This window comes from Mustela putorius, unplaced genomic scaffold (genome assembly GCF_011764305.1).
Source record: "Mustela putorius furo isolate JIRA1106 unplaced genomic scaffold, ASM1176430v1.1 tig00000596_pilon_pilon_pilon, whole genome shotgun sequence".
NCBI classification, from domain to species: Eukaryota; Metazoa; Chordata; class Mammalia; order Carnivora; family Mustelidae; genus Mustela; species Mustela putorius.
The window spans coordinates 8,383,329-8,398,283 of NW_025421428.1; the positions used below are offsets into that span (position 1 = coordinate 8,383,329).

At 57.7% G+C, this 14,955-nt stretch overlaps 1 protein-coding gene across 2 annotated transcripts in view; it reads left to right on the plus strand.

Moving 5' to 3' along the window:
- Positions 1-10,209: 10,209 nt before the first annotated feature.
- LMX1B (LIM homeobox transcription factor 1 beta) overlaps positions 10,210-14,955 on the plus strand; it is an 82,750-nt gene continuing 78,004 nt past the window's right edge. For both annotated transcript variants that reach the window (XM_004757301.3, XM_004757302.3), the window contains exons 1-2: positions 10,210-10,878; positions 11,718-11,904. In XM_004757301.3, the coding sequence (XP_004757358.1) occupies positions 10,740-10,878; positions 11,718-11,904 (326 nt within the window). In that variant the 5' untranslated portion in view covers positions 10,210-10,739. The remainder of the gene's footprint in view (positions 10,879-11,717; positions 11,905-14,955) is intronic.

A 14,955-nucleotide genomic window follows, 5' to 3' on the forward strand; every position in this document is an offset into this window, starting at 1 on the left:
TTTAGCATCTAAAAGGCTGGTGTTTGTATGCCCCTTTCAGTGTTCTTTTATTAGAAGGAAGGAGCTACTTCAAAAAATGGCTGGAAACAGATTTTTAATTTTTTTAAGTTTATTTTTAATAATCTTTATACCCAACATGGGGCTCAAATTCATGACCTTGAGGTCAAGAGTCACATGCTCTCCCAATTGAGCCAGCTGGGTACCCCAGGAAACAGATTTTTTAAATTGTTCCTGCACCCCAATACCCTGTAAACAGTTTTCCTTTCACAGGGTCCCCTTGGGGCTGTCACCTTCCACTTGGCCCCACAATGAGCTTCCACCAAGGGAAGCTGGCCTGAAGGGCCACTCCTTACCAGTGGCAGACAAGGGGGCCATGAGGGAGGAATTCTGTCACCAGCAGGCCCTGGGAGCTTATGAACAGGACCAGGCCCCTGGCCACATCCACTTGTCTTCCCTTGCACTGAGAGACCATCACAAAGGCCCTAGGAACTGCTGTTACGGTTGCCATCAAGAATCTCCAGAGACCAGCCTCTTCTTTCCTCACCCTCTCTCATCCCCACCTCCAGGCTTCTTTGCTCCTCCCAAGCCCCAAATCCTGGCTGCCTCAGTTTCTCCAGACTGTTCCACGCTCCTCTAGAACCTAGCAGGTGCAAATCTTCCTTTGCATCTTCTCTAGCATGGGCTGTGAATCCAAGCATCTCCAACCCTGTCCTTAGTGCTCCAGGGTAGAAGGGAAGGCCGTGAGGGGAACAAAAGTAATGAGATGATCATTCAGGAAAAATAATCAGACTCATCTTCTGCCATGAGAATCGGTTTCGTGCCTCGAGTCCTCAGCTGTACAAGGGAGAGGCAGATCCCCAACCACCAAGCAATATTTGGTGGATATGTGGACCATGTAATATTTCAAGGGCACAATATGGACCATGTAATATTTCAAGGGCACAATATGGACCATGTAATATTTCAAGGGCACAATATGGACCATGTAATATTTCAAGGGCACTTGTCCTCTCTGCGTCCAGTAGAACCCCTTCCATTGTTTGGCCACTGAGTGGTGCCCTCCCCACCACTCCTTCCTGATCCCTCCTGGGCTTCTCCCTGAGACTGCAGGGTGGGCAGGGGTGGGGGACAGATAATTCCATCTCACTGTGAAGGAGAAACACGTGTTGCTGAAAACGTTAAGGGAAACCTAAGCCGGTCCAGGAGGTGAAAGAAGGCTTCTGGGAGGTGGTGATGTTTACACCTAGGTAGGAAGGATGAATAGGAGGAAGCTAGGAAATGCAGCAGAGAGAACCTTCCAGGCAAAGGGAACAGCCGGTTCAGACCCTACAGGCAGGAGAGAATGTGCACTGCTTGAGAAGCTAAAATAAGCACAGTGCGGTTGGTGAGTGACACAGAGAGTAAGGGGGAAGGAGGTGGACATGGGCCAGGAGGCCTTAGGGGCCACTGGGAGGATTCTAGACTTGGAAGCTTTTCCTGGGTTTGAAAAAGCTCTTCCAGGGAGAGCAACTCTGCCAGGCAGATTGTGTACGCCGAAGGGGAGGTGGAAGCCAGGATGGGAGGGTTGGAATTTTCTGGCTTCTCTGTGCACCGGGAAGAGTTGCAGGGCTGTCCAGGTCCCACAGAGCTCAACACCAGGCCCAGCCCCACTACCCTTCAGAGGCTGCCCAGCACCCACAGGTAGGAGCGTAAGGGCAGTAGCTACGGGCCCAGTTCTGCCACTCGATGACCTTGAGCAAGGCATTTCCCCTGAGCCACACCTTCCCCATCTGCATAATGGGCATCAATGCCAGCTACCTCACAGGCCTGTTTTAGGATTTCATGAGCTCACAGATGTTGCAGGCTTCACAAAGGGTATAGTGAGTCACCGGTAAAGGTGAATTATTATCGTCACTAATATTAGTGTCATTACTGATGCTCACAGCCTGTCCCAATTCCTGAGCGCTGTTCTGTCTGTTGTTTCCTGGACTGTCTCGGGATCAGCCCTGGGACTGCACGCGATGCTCTGCTTCTTTGCACAAATGTGCGTGTTGCACTGAGGAGAGCCCCTCCTTCCGCAGAGGGTCCAGCGGGGTTGCTCGGGGGACACATTCCAGAAAGAATAACTGTGTAACATGAAACCCTGAATCTGGAAACACAACCTCTATGGGAAATTAGAGGATAAGGTCTGCTCTGCGGACCGCCCAACCTCATTCCATACAAAAGGGATATTGAGACCCAAGGGCCTGGTCACTCAGCCTTCTGCCTATGGTCTCACCTCTCACCACAGCCAGAGAGATCTTCCTAAAAGAAATTAAACTTGGCCATGGCATCGTGCTGTTTGAACCCTCCCATGGCTCCCCACGGCCCTCAGGTTCAAGTTTACACTCCTCATCATGACCAACAATGCCATGTGGTCAGGCTCCTGCCCACGCCTGCAGCCACATCCTTGTTCCAACCCAGCCATACATGCTTCCAATGGATCGAGTTCTTTCCTGCCTCAGGATCTTTGCACACCAATGACCCTCTTGCCCTCTCTAACAGCCTACTACCAATCCTTCCAGATTCAAAAGCCCACGGATCTTGTTGAACCTCCATATAGTAATGTGAAGTAGTAATATCATCCCCACTTTCCAACTGAAGAAACTGAGGCCATGGGAACCACCAGGTGGCTCCTGAAACTAAGCCCCAAACCATGCCATCCAGACTCCAGAATCTTTGCTCACCTAAGAGGAAGCACCTGGTTACCCCTCCATCCTAACAGGGGAGTGAAGGTGGTTCAGGTAAGAAGCCCAAGCCAAGGAGCAGAACAGGACCAATGCGGCACAGAGCAAAGACGCTGAAGTCACGATCCATTCAAAACCCCACATAGCCCCTCATACTCCTGTGGTTTAAGGAGAGACACCTGACCTCTCCGAAGCTCAGTTTTCTCATCTGTAAAGTGGGGCGCACTGGGAGTGTTCAGGAGCTACACATGGGAAATGCCCAGCATGTGGTAGATTCCCAATGGAGGGCATGACCGCCTCCCTCCCTGGACGCATCTGGGGAGGCCGGACCAGTCCAGACCAGCCCATCCCAGACGAGACTTGCATCACCCGAGGTTAGGCTGCCGGGGCCTGGGAACCATCCCTGCCCTGTTTTCTGTTTTGGGTTTTGTGTTTCCCAGCGTTTCCTTTGGAAACAGTCCAGCTTCCTCCCTGCTGGAAGGAGGCAGGAGAGGATTGTTCACGCCTGGGCCTGGATGCCCAGGGGAGCTGTGTGGGGAGGTGACAAGAGCCTGGGGTTTGGAGTCCAGCCAGTTCAGGTTTGAATCCAGAATCTGACACTTAAATGCTGTGTGACTCCGGACGAGTGACTTCACCTCTCTGTAGTGCTGATTTCCTCACCTGTTAATAGGTCTCAGGATTTCTACCTCAGCGAGAATTGGATGTGGACGGAGGGACTCAGATGAGAGAAGATTCTGGAGGTATTTGCCCAGTGTATGTACAATGATTCCTTTTGAGGAGGTGTTGAAGGTGGGGAAGGAGCTACAGGCTTACGTGGAGAGTTACCCGCAGAAATGCCCCATGGCAAACAGAAGAGGGTGGGTGTCCCGTGGCAGGAAGGAGGATATATTGGGCGGAAGGAGAAATTTAGCTCTGGATTATCATCACCCTACTGGAATGAGGGTCCGAGGTGATCACACCTCTGGGTTTTCAGGAGAAAAATCTGTATTTTCATCCAAAATCTCATGATCAAGATGGGGTAAGGAGCATATACTATAAGATTCCACTTACACACATTTCAGAAATAAGGCAAAACTCAGGTACAGTGATGGAAACCAGGATGGTGGTGGCTTCCTTGGATGAGAGTTGGGCAGTGCCCCGGGAGGGAGTATATGGAAAGATTCCGGAGAGCTGGAAATATTCTCTTGATCTGGGTGTTGGGGACATGCGTGCGCCCCCTTTGTAACTGCATGCTTTGTGCACTTCTCTAGGTGGATGTTATACTTCAATTAAAATGCTAAAATAATTTTAGAACAAAGCTATCAAGGCTGCAGGTCTGGGAAGAGAGACAGTCAGGAGGGCCAAACCGAGTGCACCTGCAGGCGGTATCCTGCACCCCAGCTGAGACATGGGCACAGGTGCTCTTGGCCCCTGACACCCCAAACTGACCCCTCACCCTTCTGGAGCACCCCTGCTTTCCTAGCCAGCCAGGAGGAGAGAGGATGGGAAGCCCCATGTCCTTTCAACCTGCCCCTTTGGCCAGATTCTGCTGAGCTCCAAGTCTAGAGAAAACAGCATCATCTGCCACTTCCATGATAAAGCAACACCCCCCAAAACACCTTTATTTTTTATCCATCTTACTTTAGGCAGAGTTCTGTTTCCAAAAAAGCCTTTCTAGAATCTGGATGTCACAAAGCCTGCCCCCCAACCCTGAGCAGCTAACCACTGAGTGGCAGCAGACTCTTCTGGCAGCATCCCTGGAGCCCAGGAGCCCCTGCGGTGGTGGCGGGAGAGGGCTGGTGGTTGGCAGGACTGCCCCCGCTTCATCCCTCTGCCTAGTCCGGATATCTTAGTTTTATTTTTATTTTCACTCTTGTTCTTTTCTTTTCTGAGAGCCAACAGAAGACGCACACGCGTCCTATATAAAGCGGCACTCGCCAAAACCAATGCACATCAAATGCATTTGTTTGCACAGACACTCATAAAAACTTTACTAGACACCAAATAATTACAGGAAGGGGCAAACCTCCAACTCCACCTATCCCCAGTGTTTTGAAGTGGATTGAAGATAAGGATCTAGTAGCATGGGCGCTGGCCTCAGCATCACATCCAGCCCCTTCCCCAGCCACGCACCCTCAGGGTGGAGACGCACGAACTTTCTTGCTTTTGCGAATTTGTGTCCAGTTCATATAAAATGTTTTCCTGCAAGTTATTCTTAGTGTCTTAATGGGGCTTTTATGGCTCCAAATACAGTCCCTGGCTTTTTCTTTGTTCTGGCTCAGGTCTTTGGTAGGGGAAGCCCCCGGTTCTAGATGGGTTGCTGAAACAACCCAGCCCATCCATTTGGCAAGAAATGCAAAGATTCTTGAAGAAAGTGCCTTTTAAAAAATAAATATAAATGGCACCTCGAGAGTCCCACACCGTCAGTTTTGATGCACTAGGCTGAGGCCCCTGCTTCTGTTGTCTTCCAAAGCTACTTCCAGACACAGGCTCCACAGCCAGGACAAGTGGAGAAGGCGGACGTTCTCCGGGCAGGACATGTGGGCACTGTCCGGGAACTCTCCTGCACCCAGCCCACAGCTGCCTGGATCTGAGTTTTGCTTGCCCTAAAGGAAGATAAATGCCGGAGCTCAGCATGTCTCTGTTTCTCCGGTCAGGTCCTGGTTGGGAGGGGAGGAGGGAGCTATGTCCCAGGGATGGCTTGTATCCAATTATTCACTGAGTATTTACAGAGGCCTACTCTGCACCAGACACAGTAGTAGGCACTTACATTTCATTCTCTCAGCCATCCTGTGGAATAGATATTATTACTATACCCCCCTTCCAGGAGGAAGCTGAGGTGCAGAGGACAGCACTTTCCAGAGTCCCACAGCCACATCCTGAACCAGACCTGGCCAGGGCCCGGTCCCTCTCCTGTCTTGAGGACTGATAGAAGGCTTCAAATCTGAGCCTGAGCTCCTAACCCACCAGGGAGGAATTCCATGACGCTGGAGCCAAACTTTGCACCGAAAAGCCATGGGCCTGTGGCCAGAGTCCGCCCCCACCCCCCGCCCAGCTGGACGAAGTAGGGCTGGGCTGCATGAGGACAGAAGGACCTCGCTGGGACCACCCTCCGGATCGCAGACAGACATGCACCAGCACACTGCCTCAGAGCCACACACTGTCTCACCAACAAACTCTGCCGAAAACCCTGTCCTCTGCCACCTCCCTCCCACTAGCCTAGAAAACCCCAGAAGGGAAAGAAAGTAAGAACCCACTCTCAGCCCAGAGACTGAGGCACCCCAGCTGGGGCCTTTCTCCCGTCCTTCCTCTTTTTGGACGTCCACCTGACTCTGGGGTTCTGCGAGCTCTCCGCCGGCACAGGAAGACCACAGAAACTTTTCTCTGGGCTGTGGGACGGCCGGTGACTGGGTTACTTATCACACGCATTCTTCTCCCTGCCAGCTGAGAAGGGGCCCAAGCCTTCCTGGCCCAGGACATTTGGGGGTCAAGCACGCTGGGGTTCTCAGAAGAGAGCGTGGTCACCACTGCCTCGGAAAGCCAGGACACTCCACCTCTGGCGTTGCTGTCCTACCCCAGTACCAGAGCTCCTGAATTTCTGGATCCCAGCTGCCACCAGGGAATGGTGGCCCCCAACCCGCAGATCTGAGCACCACGAGGGCCAATGGCGCGAGGGCAGCGTGGGACGGGTCTGAGCACAGCCGGGACTCTCCCGGGCAGGGTGGAATCCGGCATCCACTCAGCCCCTCCTCCGCGCCTTCATGCTCCGCGGCACTCTGCTGCGCATTGCCCAGTACTCCATCCCTGCCCGGGATCCTTGCTTCTCGCTGGGGTTGTAAACTGCGAGGGGACCTGGGTTCGGCTCCGCTCAGAAGCGCAACCCCGGGGAGGATGGACAGGACTCCACTGTGGGGAGGGGTGGTCCCAGGGCTACGTTTGGGAAGAACAGTAGCACAGGCAGGCACAGGGAGTGCAGGGTCCCTAAAGAGTGGAGCAAGAGGGTTACAGGGAAGGGCTCCTCGGAGAGGAGGCATCCGCAGGATTGGGAGAGCCGGGACTGCCGCTGAGCTTCCCTCTCAGTTCTTGCTTCCTTCCAAGCGATTCCAAACAGCCGGCTGGGTCTTTCCTTAGGTGGAGAAAATCTGAAGCTGTTTCTGTGGCTGAAATCCAAGCCACAGAGAATCCCAGATAGGCGGGAGCGCCCGGGTTCGAGCCTCTGGGGGCGTCGTGGGTCCGGGACCACCGAGGGCCGCTGGGGGTGCCGGCGGGTGCCAGATCAGGCGGGCTCCATTGCGCACAGCCAATTGCCGCTAGGCGCCTACGGACGGTACCTGACTCCGGGGGGCCTAGGCCCCCCATTCTACTGTCCAGCTGGCTGTTTCTTCAGCAGGGGAAGTGGTGGGGAGGGCTGGAGCCACGACTGTGCTAGAGACCTGGGTGTTCTGTGCTTCTGTGTGCGAAGGACCCGGGACCTCGGACTCAGCCGCGGAAAGAAGGCCCGGGAGCCGGGACAAAGGGCAAGGAAAAGGACTTATATGGTGATCCGGAGTGTGGGGGTGTGGCGAGGGGGACGAACGGACATGGAGCGGAGAAGATGTGGGGGGGACCGCAGGTTTGTGGACTGAGCTGCCCGGCTCCCAGACCAGAAAGAGCAGCCGGTGCCTGGGTCGGGCATGTACCCGGCAGCCTGCGGTGACTCTGAGCGTCATCCGTGGCCCTCCGAATGTCGGCCCTGGTGGTGCGGGCTGTGACTTGGTCAGGGGTGGGGGGTGAGGGACCAAGATTCTGCGTGCCCCAGCACAGACCAAACCGGAATACCAGAGCCGGGTTGCGGGCACATCCTCTTGCCCTGGGACCTTACCTTTGGGTAGCCCCGGGAACACGACCCTGGGCAGTCTGCTGCCCCGACTCAGCTCTTAGACGCCAGCCTGAGGGTCACAGAAGGCCGGGAGGCCAGGCCACCAGGGCCCCCCCATTTTGGTTGAAGGGGAGAAATGCCAAGAGGAAGAAGCCGGTCACAGGGAAGGTGGGGAGACGGGAGGAGGAGGCTGGAAGGCTGCACCCGGAGTGTGGGGTCTGAGGTGAGTGTGCGGGGCCTGAGACGGGATAGGGTTCCCAAGCGCGCTCTGAAGAAGGCGAGGGTCTGGGCCTGGAATCAGGACCCTCGAGCCCACAGGCAACGTGCAGGGACGCAACGCTGCCAGCAGAGGGCAGAATACGCCCGGTCGGTTTGCCCGTACGGTGCCCGGCTGTGCGCGCCCGAATTTTGCCTGCCGGGCTTCTCCCGCAGCCGCGGCGCCTCCGCCCCAGATGCGGGGGGATGGAGGCCCAGGCCCAGGCCCAGGCGCAGCCTTAGGAGCTCAAGGCCTTCCAGGCTGTGCAAGGACAAGCGACCAAGGGCGTATGAGAGAAGCTACATATCCTCTCATCCACTGTCCTGGATACAGACACACAAAGACGTAGAGAAATACACGGAGTCACAAAACCACGCGCGCACTCGCGCACACACACAGAACCCCAAAAAACTCTGAGAGACAAGCAAGCGCACAGAATCATTCAGAAACCCAAAGATACACTCAGACACAAAGATGACACGAAGACACATAAACAGAAAAGTATCCCAAACACAATAAAGAGGTTGAGAGACACACAAAGACGTTGGCACCCACATACAACGACAGGGACACAAGGACACACACAAAGACCTACAAATGCACAGAAGATACAGAGGCATGTTAAGACCTGCAGATGCACACGCACATGGGCACGGGAAACACACCCAGGTACACAGATTCACATACTCGGAGCCCAGAAAGTCTCAGGCACATAGAAATAATGTATGTGCACAGACACGGGTGCACAGGCATGCAACAGACTCCGAAGCGTGAGCATCGAGGCGCACACGCACACACAGATACCCACCGACACACAAGCAGGTACTGGGATGGGGCGGGAGCCTTCTAATCCTCCACAAAGCCAGGCCCCTCCGCAGGGCCCCGCGGCACAGGGGGCCACTTCTGACCAAGCCTCCGGCAGGCTCCAAATCCGATCCGCCCTCTCGCCTCCAGCGGGGTCAGGGGACCCGCCTCCCGTGCCCTCCGCCCCCGCCCCGCTCCGCGCCGCTGCTCAGGTCCGGGAGGGGCCGGGCCGCCCCGCAGCGGCTCGAGGGGTCAGCCAGCTCCTGCCCCGGGCCCGCACCACCACCACCACCACCACCACCCACCCTCTGCTCCTGGGCGATCCGCGCCTCTGTGGAGACCCGGGACCCGAAGACACAGGCGGCCTAGGCGCGGTGTACCGCAGCCGGACACAGCGGCCTGCGCACGGAGCACGAGTGCGGGTGCCAGGGCGGGTGGGTGCCTGGCCCAGCGGGCGCGAGAGTCTGGGACTCTGTCTTGCCAACCTTTCACTCCCCAGCGTCAAAGCCCACCTTGCCCAGTCTGACCAGGGCGCTGTCCCTGCCAGGTGCGGCCTACAGACCCCTAGCCGGGCCCCTCCGCTACCAAAAGGAGCCTATCCCAGCCACCAATCCCGCTTCCATCGAGCAACTGAACACACATCGTCCTGGGCCGTCAGTTACCGACCCCAGAGCCACCACCCCCTTCCCGTGCATTTACAAATCCTGCGAGGCCAGGTTCTCATCCATTGCCCCCACCTCTGGCCGGGCCCCGTTCTCAGACTGAATCGCCCTCTAAACTCTCCGTGCCTATGCTGGGCCTGACCCTCCTCCTCTGCCCAATGTCCCCCATCCTTGATCCCAGGGCCCTTCCAGGATCTTCGTTCACCCCTCGACCCAATCTCTGCCACGCCTGCTTTTCCGGACCCCTGACCCCAAATCCGGAGCCCAATCCCCTCTCCCAGGGCCAGGACCCCGTTTGGCCAGTCCTGGGCCAACAGCCCTTCCCGCCTGACGGGCCCCGTCCCTCAATCCAGCAGCCAGCCTCTCCGCGGACCAGAAGGGCCCCGGGAAGGCGCCGCCGCCCAGGGGACCGTCAACTCAGCCCGGAGCGACCTACCTTGACCAACAGATGGGGTCCCCGGTCGGCCACTCTCGGCCGGCGCCTTCCCCTGGTGGATCCGCTGCGCTCCCCGCCATCCGCTCAGTCTGGCCTCGCATGGGGCCACTCCTCCTAGCGCCGAAGCTTTACAAAATATTAATAATAAAGAAAGCAAGCAAGAAAAAAGAAAGCCTTCAATCCCCAACTCCCAAATCAATTTTTCAAAGGGGTGGGGCAGAAGGATTTGTTTCGAAGGTGCCCCAAACTTCTACAAGGGGCCAGCCGGCGCTCTGTCTGGCCGGGACGCCGGGGCCTGAGCTCCGGGCCAGGCGCGGAGCGGGGCGCAAGCCGGGGGCGCGGGGAACCCTCCCGCGGGGGGTGGGGGGGAGGCGACGGCACTATTTGACGTGGAGCCGCCGGCTCATCCCGGCGCACGGATACGAGGCGCACCAATGAGTTCAAATGTCAGGAAGTTTGAGGAGGGGTGAGGCGGCTCCCGGCCGGAGTATCCCTCCGCCGCCAGCCCCAGCTCTAAACCCAGCGGCTCCTCGGGCGCACCATGGCACTGGAGTAGTGCGGGGAGCGCGCCTGGAGCCCTGCGGCCCGCTGCGCCCCGCCCGGGACCCCGCTGCGCCGCCCGCGCCCCCCCAGCCCGCGGGGCCGCCCCTGCACCCCCGCCCCCTCCCCCGCCCGCCACCGCCTCCGCCGCCGCTGCCGCCGCCGCCGCCTCCTCCCCGCGGCTCCGTCTGCTGCCGCCGCCGCAGCCCGGCTCCGGGGCTGACAAGCAGGTGACAGAGGAGCCGGCGCGCGTGGCTGCGAGTGCCCGGGAGAACGCGGCGCGGACTGCAGCGCCCCGGCCCGCCCGCACGACGCCGGGGCCCGGGGCCAGCGCGTCGGCGCTCCACGCTCGCCGGGGGCGGCCCGCGGCCCCTGCCGCAGCCCCAACCCCGCGGGGGCCGCGCCTCCCCGGCTCCGGGGACGCGGCGGCGGCGAGCGGGCAGGCGGGCGGGCGGGCGAGCACCCTGGCCGGCGGGGCCCAAGGCGCGCCCCGCGTCCCATGGATATAGCAACAGGTCCCGAGTCGCTGGAGAGGTGCTTCCCCCGCGGGCAAACGGACTGCGCCAAGATGCTGGACGGCATCAAGATGGAGGAGCACGCCCTGCGCCCCGGGCCCGCCACTCTGGGGGTGCTGCTGGGTGAGTGCGGCGTCAGACGCCCAAGTGGTCATGGGCAGGGGACAGGGGCATCCTTCCGAGATGGACTCAGGCGGCCAGACCAACGGAATAGGACATGGTTTGCAGGACGTAGGGGTGCGGGAGGACACAGACTAGTCTCTTGCAGTGATCACTGGAGGGTCAACAGGCACCCCTAAACAGGCATCGTGAGGAGACAGAGCTTTGCAGGGACACCACCTAGGAGGAGGGAGGCCAGGACCGCTCCAGCTGCCACCCACCACCATCCTCACTGGGCCTTGGTGCTAGAGCTGCCACTCCCGAGGGGATAGGAGGTGGGAGGCCGGAGTGATGGAGACCCAAGTAGTCACCTTAGCAAGCTTGCGAGCAGTGCCAGGTCACTTGGTGGGGGGAGCTTTTAAGAGAAAAATGTCCCCTGGGCCACCCAAACTACAGGTTTTGGGGAGACTGGGGACAGAAGACCACGAACGCCGCCGTGGGGCGTGTCAGCCAGCGAGCGCCCCAGCCTCACCTCGCCAGTCTTGGTTCCAGCCGGCTACCCCGCGCCGTGCCGGTTCTCATACGTAGTAACACCAAGCGCCGGATCTCCGGAGAAGGGGAGAGTGCAGCGCCGAGCCAGGGCTCTCGAGACCCGCGGCCTCTCCGCGCGGGAGTCCGTGGACTGGGACCAACCAGCTGAGGCTGCCCGGGCCCTGGTGCGGCGGCCAGGGGAGCGCAGGCGGCGGGCGGCGCTCCCGGCTTGCCCTCGCCCTTGGGGCCCGGGCTGCGGGCAGCGCGCGGCCGGGACGCTGGGGCCACGCTGGTCGGGGCTGACCGCCCGGCTCTCGCCCTGTGCGCTGCAGGCTCCGACTGCCCGCATCCCGCCGTCTGCGAGGGCTGCCAGCGGCCCATCTCCGACCGCTTCCTGATGCGAGTCAATGAGTCGTCCTGGCACGAGGAGTGTTTGCAGTGCGCGGCGTGTCAGCAAGCCCTCACCACCAGCTGCTACTTCCGGGATCGGAAACTGTACTGCAAACAAGACTACCAACAGTAAGCGCCTCTCTCGTTCTCCTCCTTCCCTGCCGCCGCCCGGGCACTCGAGCCCCGCCACCCCCCACTGCCAGGCCCGCGTCTGCCCAACGGCTGGCTCCGCGCACGGCTGGGCCCATCAGTTCTGAGGGCTGTGTGGGCTGTGCGACTCCTGACAGGGGCTAACCATCCCAGCCAGGCTGCCACTGGTGAGGTGGCCGGGAGCCTCTGGCGGTCCCTAGTTGGCCATCTTTTGTCCGGAAACCTGCACTGGTTGGGGTACAGGACAAGGCCCTTGGCCAGTTAGGAGATACCATCCCTCTGTCCAGGGACAGGGCCTGACCTCACTGAGACCTCAACTGGGGACCAGTGATTGATTTCCAAATGAAAACAGTGCTTTAGGGAGCCAGGCCCTGGTGGTGTGCTTCCCCAAAAGTAGAGTTTTATGGAGGTCTGGGATTCCTGGAGCAAGGAAGTGGAGTTTGGGGGGCTGCTGAGTTGCCCGGGCAGCTCAGGATGCCTCCTTCCTGCCATGCTCTCTGTTGTCCTATCAGTCCCTGATAGAAAAGAGTGTCCGTTCTCTCCAGACCGTTCCATGCGGGAATTTTGCACTTAACAGTTTTTGCTGGCTGGAGGAACTGTCTAGGAAGAGGACCTCAAGAGGTGGCAAACCACAGTCTGGGGCTCCTGGGGGTGGGGATGAAGAGCTGCCCAAGTCAGCCTTCCCCAGCAGGCCCTCTTTCTTGCACAGTGTTTGTGTTGGAGTCGGGGTGGCTTGCTTTGCCCTGGTGTAGCCTAAATCTCAAGGTTGAGTCTGGAGACTATGGGTTGAGCCCTACCTGCAAACTTTTGTTTTTAAATGAGACTATAGATTTGTTTGGCAAGGTTCTGGGACAGTTAAGAGCAGATTCGGGCTTTTTCTTTTCATCCTCTGCGTTTTGTGCCTGGCAGTGTGATTGGGGGGGAGGCAGAGAGGAGCAATAGCCAAAAGAAAGGTGTCGGCACCCCCAGGGAGGACAGAACTTTCTAGTGAAGTCCAAAAGACCCTTTTAGATGGGGCTGCAGGATGAGGAGGCTCTCAGGTGTTTGGGGGCTCGGGGGGAGCTGTGTGTGCCCAAGCCTCCAGGAAAAGTGTGGGCCGCCAATGCCTGGTGATGACTGCAGCCTACCTGTCTGCCCAGGGACTGTTCCTAGATCCAGGCCCTGGTGGAAGTGGAGCATCTGGGGTACACCATCTCCATCTCTCTAGCTGCTTGACTGAGGCCTGGAAATGGTGGGACTGTAGGCTAAAGCCCTGGAGAGGGTGTTAGATTCTGCTCTGAAGGGTTCTGGCTGAGGCCCACAACAGCACTTTATCTGACTGTGCTCCCCTGGTCTGGAAGGTCCGATAGGACCTGCTCTCTGCACCTGGCTCTTCCTGCGCACTGGGGGCTCTGCGGGCAGGAATTGGGGTCCATTTCAGAGAGTCAGCTCTTTTGCTGATCCCAGAGTCTTGCTGAGACCTCTCCCTCTGTCTGGAGCACCCCAAATTAGGCACCTTGCCGTTGATAGTATTGGGGCTATGCCCTGGACTGACAGGATTCTAGTTCCAGGAGAAAGTGTGGCCGCCAGTCAGTTCGGCCACAAGCAGGCATAGAGCAGGACAAATAAAATGGGGAAAGTAGTCGGGATAGATGTGGTTGGGGGCTTTGGTCTGGCCAAAGGGCAGGGTTCACCAACTTCCAGTCCACCCATGTCCTGCCGGCCTTGCACCTCTGCCTGCCTGACCCTTAGCTCAGCTCTGGCACTGCCACTTCCAACTTAGCTCAGCCACCGGCCTGGGTGACTCAACATGTGGGGGCGGGAGGCCCAGGAAACTGGAAATGGGCCTCCAAGTTACTGGAGCAGATTTTGGGGGGGGGGGATTTTTTTTACATGTTGGAAGGACCCTTTCCAACCTCTTGCGTGCATCTGCCAGGTCTCTCCCCCTACCCTTCAGTCCTCTATGGAGCTTCTGTTTAAAACTAGGAGAGGATGCTCCCTGGTTCTTCGGAGCACAGAAGTATAAAGTCACAAAATTTGAGCAGATGTTACCACGCGGAGCGGCTAGCTCCCTAATTTTACAAAACAATTAAGCATTAAATGTTTGTGTTGCCTTTGTTGAAAGCCTATTTGTTTTCTAAAAAGAGAAAAAAGGCGCCTCTCGGAGAGCTTGATGCTTCAGTGTAGTTGGGATGTGTCTGCGGGTGAATTCGGGCTCCAGAAGAATCTCGGGTCCCTAGTTCCGAGTCTGGGTCCCGCAAGGCGGCAGGCTTCAGGCGGGCATTATTCACGCCCCTCACGGTGCCCTCCTCCTCCCTCGCCCCCTCTTTCTTCTAATAAGGCCAATTAGGTATCTGCACTAGGCCGGCCGGTTGGGGGCTGAGGAGAGGTTCTTAAGACAGTCCTATGGACAAATACCCCGGCAGGTCTCGCCTCAGCGTTTCGCAGGGAGAGCAGGCGCAGCGAGGCAGGCAGGGGCTCACGGAAGAAGCGATGTTCTTTTTCACAATAAAAGTTTATTTCACGATTTATTTTTTTCTTTGAGGATCGCAGATGCATATTTATTGCATCTGCGCGTAAATGCTTTTCAGACGAGAATCCAGGCTAGTGGGTGCAGAGACGTGCCTTCTCAATTTGGTCGAACCTTTGTGTCCGCGGTACAGGGAAATTAACAACCACCACCCCCCTCCCCGCAATAACTTGTGAAAAATGTGGCCTCGCCCCATCGAGGAGCTTGCGGGGCTTGGTCCTTAGAAAGAGGTTGCTGTTTTTATTAAGCGTCTCTTCTTCCTTTCGATTTGTTTTAAAGATCTGGGACACCCAGAAGCGCAGCGTTATTTTACGCACCATGGGGGATATTAATTGACGATCGGGCACATTTAATAGCATTTGATAAAATCCATCCGCACGTCCTGGACGGACGAAGCGGAGCGCGGGGCCGCAGCATTTGGGTATTTTCACGCACAACTCGAGAAGTTTACTTTTTCTCCTTATATGCTTTTGGGGGGGGGGGGTCCTTCCAAAAAAAAAAAAAAAAAGCGGTCGGATTGT